At 49.9% G+C, this 17,146-nt stretch overlaps 2 protein-coding genes across 14 annotated transcripts in view; one reads left to right on the top strand and one right to left on the bottom strand.

Annotated features, from left to right (window-relative positions):
- Positions 1-17,146, bottom strand: part of tenm2a (teneurin transmembrane protein 2a) — a 192,106-nt gene that overhangs the window by 150,296 nt on the left and 24,664 nt on the right. The window lies entirely within an intron of this gene.
- On the top strand, positions 4,698-14,108 carry LOC144406157 (uncharacterized). Its single transcript, XM_078100941.1, has 5 exons — positions 4,698-4,800; positions 4,938-7,831; positions 7,898-9,539; positions 9,677-9,860; positions 14,045-14,108. The coding sequence occupies exons 2-5, from the start codon at positions 5,183-5,185 to the stop codon at positions 14,106-14,108; spliced, it is 4,539 nt and encodes a 1,512-aa protein (XP_077957067.1). The 5' UTR covers positions 4,698-4,800; positions 4,938-5,182.

Genomic DNA, 17,146 nt, shown 5'->3' with positions numbered 1-17,146 from the left:
GAGGCTGGGTGGGGAGGGGACAACGCTCCCCCCTTTCCTGTGTAATCTCCACACTGGGCTGCAGAGTGCCACAGAGCCTCTGTTTATTAGACTAATCCTTAAATCCACATTCTGCAGGCCTCGCAAACGCCTCGCAGAGCTCTAATCTGACTCAAAACAAAGGGATTAGAGACGACAAGGTCCCTCTCTCTGTCTCTGTGTCTTCCAGAGTGGGCTAATAGTAGCGAGCGTACACATGTGCAGAGAAAACCCGCTAGCGCTGTTGCATGCTCCTACCCATCAAGCCCGTATTTCGCCAAAGACTGACACGAGCTGGCAGCGACGAGACTGGCGGTTAGAGCCAAGGTGCAAACACACCGGGTAATTATTCAGGGCTCAAAAACTCGGGACAAATGACAGACAACATGAGACTCAGCCGTGGGAATGAGACGCCGCGTCTCCGGTGGGGCGGGTAGTATAACCGCAATAACCAAGCAAACCGGGCTTATTAACACATTTTCGCAGTGGAAAACACTAAATAGAGCAAAAAAAAAATCAATATTTGTCGGGCATTTATCTGCATCCATACACATCTCTTGATGTGTATGGATCATTTGAGTCCCTCCACATCACCATTTTACACTGCTGCACGCAGAAAAAAAAAAAAAAGAATCAGTGCTGAGATCCCACGCACTCGGCAGTTAAGGCCAAATTTAAAGTGTAATCCTTAAGTGATAGTGAGGCCGTTTAGCATCCAATAAAAGTGGGCTCAGTTTATTTTCTGGTTCCTTTTACACACTTACCAGGTTTACTGGGTTGTCACTTCATGGTAAGAATTTTTCTTTACTAAAACATAAAAGTGGAATGTACAATGGGGCTGCGTTCACACCAAAAAACACCCGCCACTCCTCCCATTCATTTTAATTGTGGGTAGTGGGCTTGGGCTGAGGGAGCAGCAAAGACCAATAATGGTGGTGCAGTCAATGGCCCATTAGTGGCACTCCCACACTGCCCTCTACCATCTCAGATTACTTCTCAATCGATATTGTAGTATCTGGTAAAAAAATATTGCGAGGTTTGGTTTATCTCTAAAACTGTTTCCTTTTGAGTACCAAGGTCTGGCAATTCAGTTTTGCTTAAATTATAGTTTATTCCATACTCAGCCTTAACATTTACAAAACACCCAGCATGGGCATTTCTATAGTTTCTCTGTGCAAGCATTTGCAGGTTGTGTCCTGAATGACATCCCCATATAGCCTGATCGACAGTTTAAGAGGGTCACCTCACACACAATTACCTGCGCGTAAGTCTCCCAAACAGAGATCATTGCCACAGCTTCTGCTACACAATCTGCCATGGTTTGATTATCAGCTGGTAAGGATCCAACCTCAATGAAGCAAGTTTCACCACCCTTATTGCCTTGTGTCAAGTCTGCCATCTCGGTATCCAGGTGATATACGAGCCACTTGTCACTATCCTGTGAAAGCTAGCATGTGGATACTCTTTTACAGGGGAAAGAGTAATCATATTCTAAGGTTATCCGACAAGAGAGTCAGTGCATTTGGGTGGAGGTCACGCACGATGTAGAAATGGCCTGGCGGTCCGCAGATGAACGATGTCAGCGGAGGGGTCGCGGAGACCCGCTGCCCGTCCTTAATTTCAGGCAGGGAATTCCTGCTTGCAGTGTGTGCTCTTTCACCTTTGTCCTGGGAACTAGATGCAGCAAAGAGTGTCAGGGCAAACTTTGCTGCCGTACCGCCGGTGAGTTATTAAAACAACCGAACGCTGACAAGCCCTGCATTCTGTTGCCGAGGGAGAGGACTAGGGCTTAATAACTCAGTGTCACGCCTTGACATTCTTACCATCTGTCTGGGTAAAATATTCAAATGTGCAATAAATGTCACTGGGGACAGACGGTGACACTGTCTAATTAACACTATGACAGAGGTGACACACTGAGGGCTTTGGCGTGCCTTTGCTGTACAACATGCATCACCAGAGTGCATGTGTGTGCGCGTGTGTGTGTCTGTCCACGTGCACGCTATAACCGCTATGCAGAGGCAAAATACTGTGGGGCAGTTTGCTTTTTTTCTTACTGCCACTCTTTAAAGCTATTGTTTGACTAAACAGGAAAGTGTAGCACTAATGCAAACGCTAAAAAGTGTTAATGACAGCAGCTATAAGGCTGTTCAACCCCGGAGCATTGAATAAATGCCAGACAGGAGTCATTTCCTCAGGCTGAAATGTCAAGTAGGGGGAGAGATAGGAAAACGGGGGGCGCGGAACAAGTTCTCCTGCCATGTGCAGATATATGTTGAGGTTTCGGTAAACCCCGTGATGAACTAGTACAGGGGACTTCTCCATGTTGGGGTTACAACCTCCAGAGATGGAGGGGGAAAAAGTCATTCACAATTTCCTGCAAAAGGAAAGCTGAGTGGATTTAAAATGAGAAGGTTTAAAACATATGACAGTAGCAGACTGCAACACATTGCATGTTTATTACATCTTCAAAATCCTAACAAGCTTAAACATGGCATTTACCGGTGAAGCTTGCCTTGGCTTTAATGTGAGTTGTTTTGGCGAAGAGTAAAAATAGCACGCTTAAAGCACTTAAAAGTTTGTGTTCTGTAATAAAAGGAAAAGCGGGGATTTAAACGCCATGGCAACGTGATGTCTCCAGGATGTAGGGTGTTTGTGTGGTCGTGCTTTCATGAATGTGGGAGAAAAAAAAAATCCTGTTTTGCTCGATGGTAATGCAAGAACATGACTGCCGCGGACAAGATGATCAACAGGAGTTGCTAGCCGCGGTGGCTGCCCTGTGAGGCTGGAGGCACAGTGCTATAGCTTTTTATTAGGGCTGTCAGAGTAAACGTGTTAATCTATGGGATTATTGTGGCCGAGATTAATGCGATTAAATATTTGAACGCGGTTAACGCAACTTTGTTTACTTCCAGTGTGCGTTGGCCCCCAGACTTAAACTTGTCAAACAGAAGAGCAAAGTGCACGAGGACAGCAGGAAGAGTCGGTCGTCCAACCTCCATGATGATCAAATGTGCGTAGTTTTGGGATTAAAAAATACAATTAAACAATAGTGTCTTAAATACACATTTTCCAAAGTGACTACTTCTGCAAAATAATGTCAAATGCATGAGTAGAGCTTCAGGGTCCTTGTGTTGGGGCGATCATTTATAAGATTTATTCTTTAGAAAAAAACTTTTAATCGCAATTAATTTGGATTAATACATTTCTTTAATACAATTAATTAGTTTATTTATATATAAAAATATATATATTAAGGCTGTCAATAGATTTAAAAATATATATACATCGTAAATATAGGGCAGAAAGTGAAGTAAATAAATGAGAGGTGGGGAAGAACAAAACAAAACAGGAAAAAAACGTTGTGACGCGTTCATTCAAGCCAATACATCTCTGCCGTTGCAGATCGGATCAGTCTGGTCTAATAATATTTATACTCTAAAATATGTTGAATGAGATTACGTTGGTGGCTTCCTCAGATTGGTCAACTCGCATGATCCAATCTCTGGCAAGTCCAGGGGTAAAAATGAAGTGAGCATAACAAAGATGGATATAACAGTTTCCAAAAATACTGTGCATCTAATCTCACAGAATATTCTGTTTAAATCCCTTAGATTGGAGTCTAGCCTTAAAATAAAAAAAATCTCCCGGATAATGCACGGCCTTATTTACACTTTCGCAATGCACTTTACACTTTTCACCGTGCAGTAGCTCAATAGAATCTAAAGTAAAGCAGAGGCTGATGATATCATTTTTTCCTTAAGCTTATTGTTTTTTAATTCATGAATTGCATTATATTGGATGAATTGAGTCCCAAAACCTTTTACCCTATCTTAATTTTATAAATGGGTATATGAATGTGTGTAGAACATTTTAGGCCCATTTGATTGGACTGACTGCTGCGGTTCAAGCTAGTACAGCGTTCATTTCAGTTTGTGGAGCTTATGGAGTTGTTTTCTGTGCTTTTCCTCCCGTGTTCCCCCTCCGCCCATCTGCACACCCTCTCAGAACCAGCCTCCTAACGCCCCTCACCTGGGCTTCTCCGCCCATCTCTCCAACGGCACTCCATCCTCTTGAATAGATCCGTTCATGTTTAAATCCTGGTTTTCACTTGGGTCTCTGTTGGACCCTTATGTTTTGTTGTGTGGTATTCACTTTTGCCTGGCCTCCAGCAAACCTTGAATGAAAGTCATATCTTCAAGTTCCTGTTCCCTTTAGTCCCCTGCGTTTGGGTTCATCCACTCCACTCAACATGGCATTTTTACAGTAATCCTCCACAGAAGCCACATCCTTTTAATATTACAGTGCTCAAATTTGTGCATTACAATTTAATAAGCAAAAAATGGGCAACCGATGTGTGTTTTAATATCTAAAATAACACAAAAAATACTGCTGCGGTATCAAACGTACACTTTTACCTGCGAGAATGTGTTTTAACGTGGAGCACCAAGCGAATCCTGGGCTCTCGCACTCTGGCTGTTTCTCTCTCAGCCTGTGCCGCTTGCACGTCCCTCTCTCCGCATCCTGTGAGAGGCTGTTGTATGAAGCACCTTTAATGGGTTTGTGAGGGATATGTTGGACTTCAGTAGGAGATTTGACACACTCGGTGCACATATGCGTGTGTGTACCTTTGAATGTGTGTGTGTGTTGTGGCAACCCACGGGTGCAGGTCCCTAGGAGCACCAATCAGCACCAAGGTCAGGTGACTAAAAGGGGATACGCCCCGCCCCCCCCCCCGGGAGACAACGAGCGGCACAGCTGCGGCTCATGAGGCTGATGAAGGTGAGCCCCACTATAAAGGACCAACCGTTCCAACAGCCAAGGAGAACTAGACGTGAGTAGGAGCTGACGTCAGGCCGAGGCCTGCGCTAACACATATGCGTTAACCCCTAAGGACTTTTCTTCTGTTTTCCCTGCAGTGAGGAGATCGAGTGCTGGACCGTCGAGCGGGACCGAAGGACCCAAACCCTCCAAAGAGGAAGAACTTACTTTGGCTTTTTTTTTTCTTTTTGTTTGGACGTTTAGAAATAAATCAAACCTTTTTTGTGCAACCACTCGTGACTCCCAGCAGATTCTTTTTGCCCACACCCGTGGATTGCCACATATGGTGGAGGATGCGGGCGATTCTTTAGTTCCACCGCCGTAACCCCGAAAGCAGGAGACTATGGGAGAAGCAATGGAGGCCGCGATGGCCAGGCTTCTCCAAGCCCAGGCGCAGCAGGTGCAGAGCATGGCAGCCCTTCAGGGGACATTCGACCGGCTGGCTGAGAACTTAACCCCAAGGGCCCCTCACGCGTCCCCAACAGCTCTACTCACAAAGCAGACCCCCGGAGACGATGTGGAGGCCTTCCTTGAGGTCTTCGAACGAACGGCAGAACGTGAAGGCTGGCCGGAAGACAGGTGGGCACACATTCTGGCGCCTTTTCTGACAGGGGACGCCCAGAGGGCGTACCAAGACCTCGGGACCAGGGAGGCTACAGACTACCCAACGCTGAAGGGGGCCATCCTGGCCCACTATGGGCACAATTTAGCCGGCCGCGCCCAGCGGGTCCACGATTGGGTGTACGACCCCCAGGGTCCCGTGCGGAGCCAGGTGGTGCGCCTGGGGAGGCTTACCCGTAGCTGGTTGGTGACCGGGGAGGGTCCAGCTGCCATCGACCGCGTCGTTATGGACCGCTGCATCCGGGCCCTGCCTCTCGACGCCAAGCGATGGGCAGCCCAGAACCACCCCGCGTCGGTGGACGAGCTGATTAACCTACTGGAGAACCATCGGGTCAGCCAGCAGATGACGGCGGGGACATGCCCTGCTCCCCGAGGCCTTGAGGGACGGGCTCCGATCCGGCCATCAGCAACCCTTCTTCGCCCGGCTCCGAGAACCGCTCCGCGCCCAACACCCGACAGGTCTGAGTGGAGATGTTTTTCGTGCGGCCAGTTAGGACATATTGCCCGGCAGTGCCCTGCGGGCGATGTGCCCATGCCCTCCGCCAGCACGGAGGAACAGCACCGCCCAGGGAGGTGCCTCATGACTACCTGTTGGACCCCCCCAATACCCGGCGCCGCAACTGTGCCGGTTCGGGTCGGGAACCAGGACACCTCAGCCCTGATAGATTCGGGTAGTGTGGTTACCCTGATCCGCCCTGAGTGGGCGGAAGGAGAAGAGGGGCCACGCATCGAGGTGACCTGCGTCCATGGGGACCTCAAGGCATATCCAACGAGATGGATCCAGGTGTGTACCCCCCGGGGATCTTTTTCCATACGGGCTGGGCTGGTTCCCGACCTCTCGGTCCCCATGATCATTGGACGCGACTGCCCCATTTTTGAGAGATTTTGGGGTCTGCGACCGAGGGGAGGGCACGATAGGGCCTCCCAGCCAAGACCCATCCGACGCGGGAGACCCAGGGCTGCCTGTGCGGCCCACGCTCCGTCCGGTTCGTCCGACGAGGGCCCCCCGGAAGAGGCAAGACCCCTTCCCCCCTCGCCTTCGACTGCACCAGGAGGCTCCAACCGGGCGGGGGGCCGAACCCCCGATACGGACACCGCTACGGAGGGATCCCAAATCCCCAGAGGGGGGGAGGGCGGGAGCCTTACGGAGTTCTCAGAATTCCCCTTAGTCGCGGACGGGATGGGGAACAGAAAGGGCCAGTTTGCTACAGCCCAGAAAGAAGACGACACCCTGAAACACGCCTGGGCTCGGGTGCTCGCCCACGACGGACAGCCCATCGACCCGGTGAGTGCCTTGTCTTACCCCTTCTTTGTTACAAAAAATTCATTGCTGTATAGGATGTGCCAGAAAGGAGGGCAGACAGTCGAACAGTTAGTAGTCCCTCGCCCCTACACCAGTAAGGTATTGTATCTGGCCCACTCCCACCTTATGGGCGCTCACCTAGGGATGGATAAGACACGGGAGAGGATAGAAACCCGGTTTTACTGGCCCGGCATGAAAAGGGCAGTCGTGGATTATTGCGCCGGCTGCCCAGAGTGCCAACTAGTGGCCCCCCGGCCCTCAGTGAGGCACCCGCTAATCCCCCTGCCAATTATCGAAGAACCATTCGAGCGACTTGCCATGGACATTGTAGGTCCACTGCCCAAAACTAGTAGGGGTCATCGATACATCCTAGTGATCATAGACTATGCAACCAGATACCCGGAAGCTCTACCACTGCGAGCTGCCACCGCCAAAGCGGTGGGTAAAGAATTGTTCTTATTGTTCAGTAGGGTAGGAATAGCAAAGGAAATCCTCACTGACCAGGGCACTTGTTTCATGTCAAGGGTTTTAAAAGAAATGTTAAGACTGCTACAGGTGAAGCAACTACGAACATCAGTTTATCACCCCCAAACGGACGGCCTGGTAGAACGGTTCAACCAGACGCTAAAACGGATGCTTAAGAAGGTAATGGAGGCCGATGGGAAGAACTGGGACCAATTGCTACCCTACGTTCTGTTTGGGGTAAGAGAAGTGCCTCAGGCGTCCACAGGGTTCTCCCCGTTCGAGCTGCTGTACGGGAGAAGACCCCGCGGACTTTTAGACGTCGCTAAGGAAGCCTGGGAGAGTCAGCCTTCACCCCATCGCACCATCATCGAGCACGTGGACCAAATGAGGACCCGGATGGCCCAAGTCTGGCCAGTAGTGAGGGAACACCTGCAACAGGCACAGCAGGCCCAAGCCAGAGTGTACAATCGGGGTGCCCAGGTACGTGCCTTCCAACCAGGAGAACGTGTTCTTGTGTTGGTCCCCAGCGCAGACTGCAAGTTCCTGGCTAAGTGGCAGGGACCCTATGAGGTGGTGACACGGGTCAATGAAGCCAACTATCAGGTACGTCAGCCTGGCCGGCGCAGGCCCCTACAACTCTACCATGTTAACCTTCTTAAAAAATGGCAGAGTCTTCCAGGACCGCCGGCGCAACCCACCCCGGCCCTTACCGCTCGGATCCCGTTACCGAATGTGCCCATGGGAGACCATCTCAGCCCGAGTCAGCTGCAAGACCTACGTGAGGTAGTGTGGCAGCACCTGGATGTCTTCTCCGACCTGCCGGGCAGGACCGCCGTGGCCACCCATGACATAAGGACCGAGCCAGGAGTAACGGTTCGGGTGAAGCCGTATCGTGTCCCCGAGGCGAGGAGAGAGGCCATCAGGCAGGAGGTGAGTAGAATGCTCCAGCTGGGGGTCATTGAGGAGTCCCACAGTGCCTGGTCCAGCCCAGTGGTACTGGTGCCCAAGCCAGATGGCTCTTACCGTTTTTGCAATGACTTTCGTAGACTCAATGACGCCTCCCAGTTCGATGCCTATCCTATGCCCAGGGTGGATGAACTGATAGACCGGCTGGGAACGGCCCGTTTCATCTCCACCTTGGACCTCACCAAAGGCTACTGGCAGGTGCCGCTGACAACTCGGGCCAGAGAGAAGACGGCCTTCGCCACCCCCGAAGGCCTATATCAGTACACCGTGTTGCCCTTTGGTGTCCATGGAGCCCCCGCCACATTCCAGCGGTTAATGGACAAGATTCTCCGGCCGCACCAAGGGTATGCCGCAGCCTATATCGATGACATTGTAATTCACAGCGACGACTGGGAGACTCACCTGAGCCGACTGAGAGCTGTTCTGGGGGCCCTTCGCGGGGCAGGCCTCACGGCAAACCCAAAGAAGTGCCGGCTGGGCCTAGAGGAAGCTTCTTACCTGGGCTACCGCATAGGACGGGGCAACGTGCGACCCCAGGATGCCAAGGTAGAGGCCATTCTCAGCTGGCCAAGACCCAAGACCAAGCGCCAGGTCAAATCATTCCTAGGTTTGGTGGGGTATTACCAGAGGTTCATTCCCCGCTACGCAACTATGGCAGCCCCCTTGCATGACCTGACGAGAAAACGGGGGCCGGACAAAGTCAAATGGAACACCGAAGCTAACGGGGCCTTTGAGTGCCTACGACAGGCTTTGTGCACCAAACCGGTGCTAGTAACGCCTGCCTTCTCTCTCCCATTCCTAGTCCACACAGATGCGTCGGAAGTGGGACTGGGCGCAGTACTATCTCAGGTACGAGACGGAGAGGAGCACCCGGTGATGTATATCAGCCGAAAGTTTCTGCCAAACGAACGCGCTTACTCTACTGTGGAGAAGGAGGCGCTCGCCATAAAATGGGCACTGGACAAGCTTCGCTACTACCTCCTGGGGCGGAGTTTCACCCTGGTGACCGACCATGCCCCCCTGAAATGGATGGCGCAGGCAAAGGACTCCAACGCCAGGGTCACCCGCTGGTTCCTGACCCTCCAGGACTATAAATTCACGGTGGAGCACCGACCAGGGAAGGAACATGCTAACGCGGATGCACTGTCCCGGCGGGACGTTTGTATGTGGGCGGGACGGCGGGGTCCCGGCTTTCTGCTGGGGTGGGGGAGTTGTGGCAACCCACGGGTGCAGGTCCCTAGGAGCACCAATCAGCACCAAGGTCAGGTGACTAAAAGGGGATACGCCCCGCCCCCCCCCCGGGAGACAACGAGCGGCACAGCTGCGGCTCATGAGGCTGATGAAGGTGAGCCCCACTATAAAGGACCAACCGTTCCAACAGCCAAGGAGAACTAGACGTGAGTAGGAGCTGACGTCAGGCCGAGGCCTGCGCTAACACATATGCGTTAACCCCTAAGGACTTTTCTTCTGTTTTCCCTGCAGTGAGGAGATCGAGTGCTGGACCGTCGAGCGGGACCGAAGGACCCAAACCCTCCAAAGAGGAAGAACTTACTTTGGCTTTTTTTTTTCTTTTTGTTTGGACGTTTAGAAATAAATCAAACCTTTTTTGTGCAACCACTCGTGACTCCCAGCAGATTCTTTTTGCCCACACCCGTGGATTGCCACAGTGTGTGTGTGTGTGTGTGTGTGTGTGTGTGTGTGTGCTTTTTGGATTGTCCTGCAGGGTCCTGTTTTGCGCCGCTTTCCCACTTGTGCCACTGGGTGCGCTCACACTCCAAAGCCATTAGATGCTTTATGGAATCCTGGAGCGGGGAACTTTCAAGCTGAGAGCGCGCGCTCTCTCTACTCTTGATCTCTGGTACAGTAGCGATCCCCACTGCAGCTGCAGTTGTACTTTCACACACACATTTGGACTCTTGTTACGTTATCTGTTCTCGCCGGCCCACACATAGGGCACCTCTGCGTTTCGGAAGCTCTCGATGGCCCCCGTATTTTTTAGCTGCCACGGACAAGCACTCGCCTGCTAGTTCTATGTGTGCCTTGTGCTGTGAATGCTCCCAAAGTCTAGGTGTAGTTATGAATTCAGACCTCAATCTGAACAACCATTAGGCAATTCACCTGAAGAATATATCGAGGATTCAAGGATTTATTATAACAGGATTTGGAAAAACTTCATTCATCTTCACTGGACTGTTGAAACGTTGTGTTTACATGTCTCTATAAAGACAAGTGCAGCAGCAACTACAAGTTCTGAGGCCTTTACAATGGCTGGTTTATAAAGCTCTATTTCTAACCTGCTGCCACCGTACGAACCATCCCGACCCCTCAGGTCATCTGGGACGGGTCTTTCTCCGGCTCTCAGAGTCGGAACCAAACATGGAGGAGCAGCATTCACTTTTTCTGCTCCACATATTTGGAACAACTCCCAGAAAGCTGCAGGTCTGCTGAGACTCTCAGCAGCTTCAAATTAAGACGGGATACTTCTCCTGTTTGCGGCTACTTTGATTAAACCAGATTCAAGGATAAAATGGATGCCTTTTACTGTTTATTTCATTAACGGCACGTCGACTTTTATTCCTGTTTGTTGTTTTAACGTCTGTTTTCATTTAATTGTTTTTAAATTAAATTTTTACCTGATGTTTTAATTGTTTTATGTGGAGCACTTTGAATTGATTGTTGTTGAAATGTGCTATACAAATAAATTGGCCTTGCCTAGATGTCGACTCGTCGTCTATGGAGTGGTATTCGTGCCTACGGGGGGGTGGGGGGGGGCAATGGGGGACGAATAAAGGCCACTCCAGCATAGCTGACTGGTCGCATTTAGCATGCTAGATTCAGCTTCATTAGCGAGGACGTGGCTGGGGAAGCACGCTGAGGAAAAGAAATGAGGGGTGAGAAGGGAGATGGGAGAAGGGAAGCTAAAAGCCGCTTCACATTAGAGCTGGCCTAAAAGCCAAAGCTGTCTCATAAACAATACTACATGGCAGCCACAACTGGATTAAGGCAGAAGTATAGGTTACTTTAAAGCACACCACACTGGCTTAGAATATATTGATATGTGATGAAGTGGATGATTTATTTATATCATCCATACCACGGCAAAATAATCAAAATAAAACATAAAAATGGAAAGCCATTATAAAACGCTTTTCATTGAAAAAATAATGTCTAATTCATTAACTAAAAAAATAATTATGTGATCGGCACAAATAAGGACGCTACCAATCTAATTCTTCATGTAACAAGTTTCCCACCAGCAGCGCAAAGAGGAGCGGAAAGGAAGGGCGGTCTACCCATTTTCTGTCTATGTACTTCGAACAGGCACGCGTCTGCGCGCACACACACACAAGGCGAGACTGCAAATGTGTGTGTGAGTTTCTGTGCGTGACGGAAGCCCACCGAGCAGGCCTGCAACAAACACCGTGAGGCTATCTCAGTAAACCTGGGCCCTTTGCTCCGGGTCAATGTCACAATAACTGGCGGCGATGGATGGGGTTTCCATGGCAACCGGTAGATTCTTTTTCTGCTATCTTCTGGGTGTGCGTGTCTCGCAGCCCCGAGACCCCCGGTGATTTATCCCTCACAGCTCTTATAAGACACCAAACCATTAGGACATATGAGCATAGTTGGTGTGGGGAGATTGGACAGAACGCCGCCTCTCACAGCCTTCTTCTTTCGAGACAGCTCGACCGTAGCGTCCAACGGCGGGATTTCGGGCCGTTAATAAAAGCCTCTGCCAAACTACACGAGCAATCACTGATTTTGTGAAGCCCGGTGACATTGCGCTAGACATTCTAATATGCCAATTTTATTTTTTATTTATTTATTGTCCCACGCCTACACTGGCACTGTAGGCCGCCACTACAACAAGGCTGTAAAATATTAGCCCGAGTGAGTGGGAGGAGATGTTGGAAATCATCGGCATACGCTGACATTTTTGAGAATCCACCAGTTCCTTGGCCTGACTGGCCGCAGCGATGGTTTTGAGCTGCGTAACGGGACTTTCTCTTACCACGGAAGCCTTGTCGAATTTCTCTGAAGAACAGCAGCAGCAGTGGGAGTAGTGGTAGTTATAGTAGTTGTTCTATCAGATGTGGCATGGAGTGTTCAAAATAATAGTGGTTGTATTTTGGTGGCAGCAGCCGCACCAGTCTTGTATAGTGCTATATTGATGAAGATTGGAGTGGAGTGCCCTCCCTCCCTCTCCTCACACACACACACACACACACACACACACACACACACACACACACACACACACACGCACACACACACACACACACACACACACACACACACACACACAGACACGCGCACACACAGAGGCCGTTATTGGATTTCACGCTGGCTGCCCATTCACCAGACACTGCAGTGCTTTCCTAACCGAGGGGCCTGGAGGCAGTACCGCTGCTTTATTTGTTTATAATGTTTAGGCTTCCCACAAATGGCTCGCGCCGCAGTCCCCGATAACTATGCACAGTTACATTTAGACAATCGACTGGGCCAGCCTCGACATGAGCGCAGCGGCAGCTCAATTCATTTGGAATGGACTTTAAAAAAAAGAAAGTCAAATCTAATGGCGTCGCCTAAGTGGGGGGTGGCGGGGAAACAGGGGGGAGGAGAGAAGTAGAATGGAGGGGGGGGGGGGGGGGGGCAAAGATAGGGACGCTGACGGTGTAATTCAGAAGGGAGATAACCTCGATGATGTACCTCTGTACAGAAAGACCAACATGGAGAGCTCTTCTCCCATCTTCTGCCCACTCAAATATGGATGGAAGATAAAATATAGATGCCTTCCCGCTGCTCTTCGTCATTGAACAACCACCACCCCCCCCGCCCCCCCTCACACCCCATGACCCCCCCTGTCTCTGAGTGTATCTGCACAGAACCTCTGACACATCGATGTGTGTATCCTTCTGGCTACAACCGCTCCCGCTAAATCCATAAAGAGCCACCTTCCACAACTACGGTTCCATTAAGAGATATGATTACATCCGAGACAAATTCACTTGAAACACTCACCCGGAGAGGAACTCTTAATTTACTGAACTGATGACAGGCGGTGACACCCGGGCGACAAGCCGGTAGAAATCTAGTGTTACAGTAGGTTGTCCCAGGGATGACGCACAAAAAGGACGGCGTCTGGTGAGCGATTTGGTGTGAGTCATGTCACCGTGGTTTGTGTGTGTGTGTGTGTGTGTGTGTACAAATAGCCTGATTCATCGCTATGTTTGTGTGTGTGTCTGTGAATCTCCCGTCTTCACTAGCCTACTCCTTGTCCTCAGCCAGCTGCTCAGCTTCTCACTCCATTTGCTCCAGACTTCAGACACATCTGCCCACAAAATCCATCCATCGCACACACACACACACACACACACACACACACACACACACACACACACTATCAATGTACTCCTGAAACTACACACGAGCCATTGGCCGGGACGGGGGCGCAGTGCTCGCCAAGCTGCATCACATGGCTGCTAAACACTTAGCGATGGCCTGTGACGGGAACATGCTGAACAGCGTCGGCCGGAACAAAACACTCAGATCCACCTTTCCTCGCTAACTACTTTCTTTTCTCCGGCGAGTTTGCGCCACGTTCCCCCGGCGTGGGAAACGTAACGTCCTTGCAAAGCTTTAAGCCACAAATTCTGTTTCTTCGTGGTTGTAGCAAACAAGGATGTGAAGCCTCCCAAAGTCTCTTGTGAAGTCAAGACGGCAGATGGACAGAGACTGGAAATGCAAGAAGAAAGGATTTCCTCTGAAATACAAATAAAACAATCGCTTTTTGAAGCTACAATTTCATAAGCATCCTTCCTCTACCTTTTTTGGGCCCTTTTTCTTCAGGCTCTTTGAGCGCGAGCACTTCGCAGAGAAGCGACCGTTCTTCTACCGGAATCTGGTCCAGTAATTAACCTGCTCACTTGCTAATTTGACTGTAATCAAGCCTCTCATCTTTCCCAGCGGGGAGCCACTGCTCCTGTGAGCAGGCAGGGCTGGAGACAGTAGCAGTGAGCCCAGTGATGAGTTGCATCACGAGCCTCCTCTCCTTTACTTCACCTTCCCCGAAAATCGAAAGAGAGAAAAAAAAAAAAACTGCCTTGCTTGCCCACAGGAATGAGCAAACAAGTTTGGGTCAAATGAACAGCGAGGCAGACACGTATGGTGTAAAAAGGAAAGATGAGGCTTTCCTCGGGGCTGCTCGTGCCTGCTGTATTTCTGCTGTGTCTCACACACACACACAGGTATTCTCAATTCAGACCAGACCTTGCAGCTGACATTTCTACATCTGTCAGGACCGAATGGCACAGCCCCCCCCCCTTCTTCTCCCCAAAGGATCCCAACGCGGTGCGCCTCTTTTGATTCCCTCTTTGTATCTTCTGCCCGCTCGACGAGGACTCCATCCGTTGGCAAAGGCAACAGAAACACGGACACGGAGGACAGCAGCGTGAGAATGGGTGTTTTTTTTTATGTGAACTTAACAACGAAGACCGTGCCAGAGAGATTTACTTGTTGCCCGTTAATCCTTTAGATGGCACTCATTGATACGCACACTGCTTCGCCCTGAGAAACCAGTTTTAGCCTCAAATCGACCGTGCATTCTGATTGGTCGGCATCTCGGCTGGGTGCAGCAAATCCGTTCACTGGGTGTATGTTTTGTGTAATAGCTCCAAGTAATTGCTGATTGCAGCTCAGATGCATTCATTGTATATAAGAATGAATTATACATACAGTGCGTTCTTAGCCATCGTGTGACAGACTGATGTGATAAAAGAGAGATGCAGTTTTATCCAATTAGGCCCTCGTATATGCTACACAAACTTTAAGAACCAAGCTACTTGTATATCATGCTTTGATCAGATTGTATAATTCTTTGGTGGTCTATTTAATTGGCACAAGTAGAGCCAGAGGGAGGCAGACAGCGACGAGGAGGAAGTTATTTAAGAACAGAGAGGCTCTGACTCAAACGCTCGGTTTTTGCGGAGACAGAGAAAAAATTTAAATATCTTTGACGCATCGACTGGGAGTGAAGAAGTTCTCGCCGTCCCCGCTTTTGCTCTGTCATTCTCTTTATGTCTAATAGTTTTTTTTAATTTAATTCAGAAGCCAACTGCCACACCGACTCAGTCGCTCCTTTTGCTCCTTCCCATCATCCTCTTCCCGTTTTTCTTCCCCCCCACCACTGATCTGTGGTTACTTTCCAATCGACACCACAGCAGGTGTTGTGACTGGAAGGATCAGCTTGTCTCAAGTCGACTCAGAAGCTCTGTGAGGTCTCCAGGAAAAGGCATTAATCCTTTAATGAGGCCGGCACTCTGCGACATACTTGTAACATGCAGACACTCCAAAAACAAAAACAAAAAAAGGCGCCACTCAGGTACACAGCATGTGCTCCTGGCACAATTACCGGTACTCGCTAACCTTAACAGAAGCTTCACCAAAAGACATAAAAGAATCAGCCCAAAGAGGACACAAGGTGAGGATGCATCCTGGGGTCTAATGATTGGTGCATTCTGCAGAGTCGTGTGAGGCATCTGCATGCGGTTGCCATCTCGACACAAAGTGGGAAACGGCACAAAAGTAAAGTGGTTGGTTGGCATGACGACAGCGGGCCGAGTTGGTGTCAAAAGAGCTACTGGGCCCAATTATGAATGTCTGGTCGAATGCGGGTACAGGCACACACACACACACACACAGATCTGACATGGACACGGGCAACATTCCCTCTGCGTGTGCGCAAGCCATAAAAGGTGAGCATAAGATGTGTCTCTGAAAAAGAAATCTCCCACAGGTCCCACAATGCATCTCACCTGACGACCACCATCTGGTCCTGCAGCATTATGACGAGCAGTCTTACCTGGCACCTCCGTCAGTTCCTTTATGCATTTTCCTTCTACAACAACTACAAAAGGCTGCCTCAGTCAAATCAAGTTTGCTGCCCCCAAAAAAGAATCCCAAACTTTATCTACTTGTATTTTTCGCTTAAATCTCCACTTGGGACCCGTGGCTTTGCCGTTCTCTTTCTGCTTTTTTTTTACACTATACAGAGACATAACTCGCCGACTCTTCAAAAGGCTGAGCTGCATTAGGGCCGCATAAAAAAAATCCCTGATGAAGCAGGATCCAAATGAGCTGCGTGTTGCAGTAGAGAAAGAAGTCAATAAAAGTGGATGGATTTTCAACCAGGGAAGAATTATGTTTTTTTGTGGTGGGATGATATTTACCGCAGTCTTCCGCACAGTTTGTATCCTTTAAACCTGTGTGTATTAATATGCATTTACAGACAATGGTGGAGCTCTCTAATCGGCAACATCAAGGTTTGTGAATATACAGCGGGGCCGCAGTCGTCAGTGTGTGTGTGTGTGTGTGTGTGTGTGTGTTTGTGTGTGTGTGTGTGTTTATAGATGCATGCTGGGGAAACAATTTCTGGATGCGATCGCGCCCTCCGCCCTGCAGCCCTCCACCCCTAACCCCTCCAGGCGCGGCCAGAGGGAGCAGAGGATGGAAGAAAGAACACACACTCCTGTGGGATTCCGACTATTTTTAGATAAACGCCCCCTGGCCGTGCTGGAGTGCAGACATGTACCTGTGACTAATTCATAGCCCATGCATGCAAACAAGCGCCGCGCGTCCACAAACTCGCCATGACTGCGTGCGCACAGGATCGCCAGAATGCATGCTAATGAAACCACTCGACACATGCTTTTTTTTCCGGCACGTGCCGTGGCAAGAGCGAGAGAAATGACAATGAAAGGAAGTGGAATGGGTCTCGTTTTGAAACCAGACTTCACACGCGCCGGGATGGTCTTTAAGGCCTGTGACCCCCCCCCACCCCCCTCTCGTCCCGAGACAAACCACAGTCGCCGCAGCAGCGGCGTCGCCACCAAACCCTTCCCCTCTGCTGTCACCTCTACAGACAGAGAGGTCCCGTCTAAGTTTCAAACCCTG

This window comes from Gasterosteus aculeatus, chromosome 4 (genome assembly GCF_964276395.1).
Source record: "Gasterosteus aculeatus chromosome 4, fGasAcu3.hap1.1, whole genome shotgun sequence".
Classification (NCBI taxonomy): domain Eukaryota; kingdom Metazoa; phylum Chordata; class Actinopteri; order Perciformes; family Gasterosteidae; genus Gasterosteus; species Gasterosteus aculeatus.
The sequence above is the reverse complement of the archived record's forward strand: the minus strand, read 5'-3'. Positions and strand labels throughout refer to the sequence as shown.

Bases quoted from the DNA above. Each gene is read 5' to 3' on its own strand.
- LOC144406157 (XM_078100941.1), top strand. From the start codon at position 5,183: ATGGGAGAAGCAATGGAGGCCGCGATGGCCAGGCTTCTCCAAGCCCAG. The intron at 7,832-7,897 runs GTACGTCAGCCT...AAAAAATGGCAG, and splicing joins TCAATGAAGCCAACTATCAG to AGTCTTCCAGGACCGCCGGC. The intron at 9,861-14,044 runs GTGTGTGTGTGT...CTTTTTCTTCAG, and splicing joins CACACCCGTGGATTGCCACA to GCTCTTTGAGCGCGAGCACT.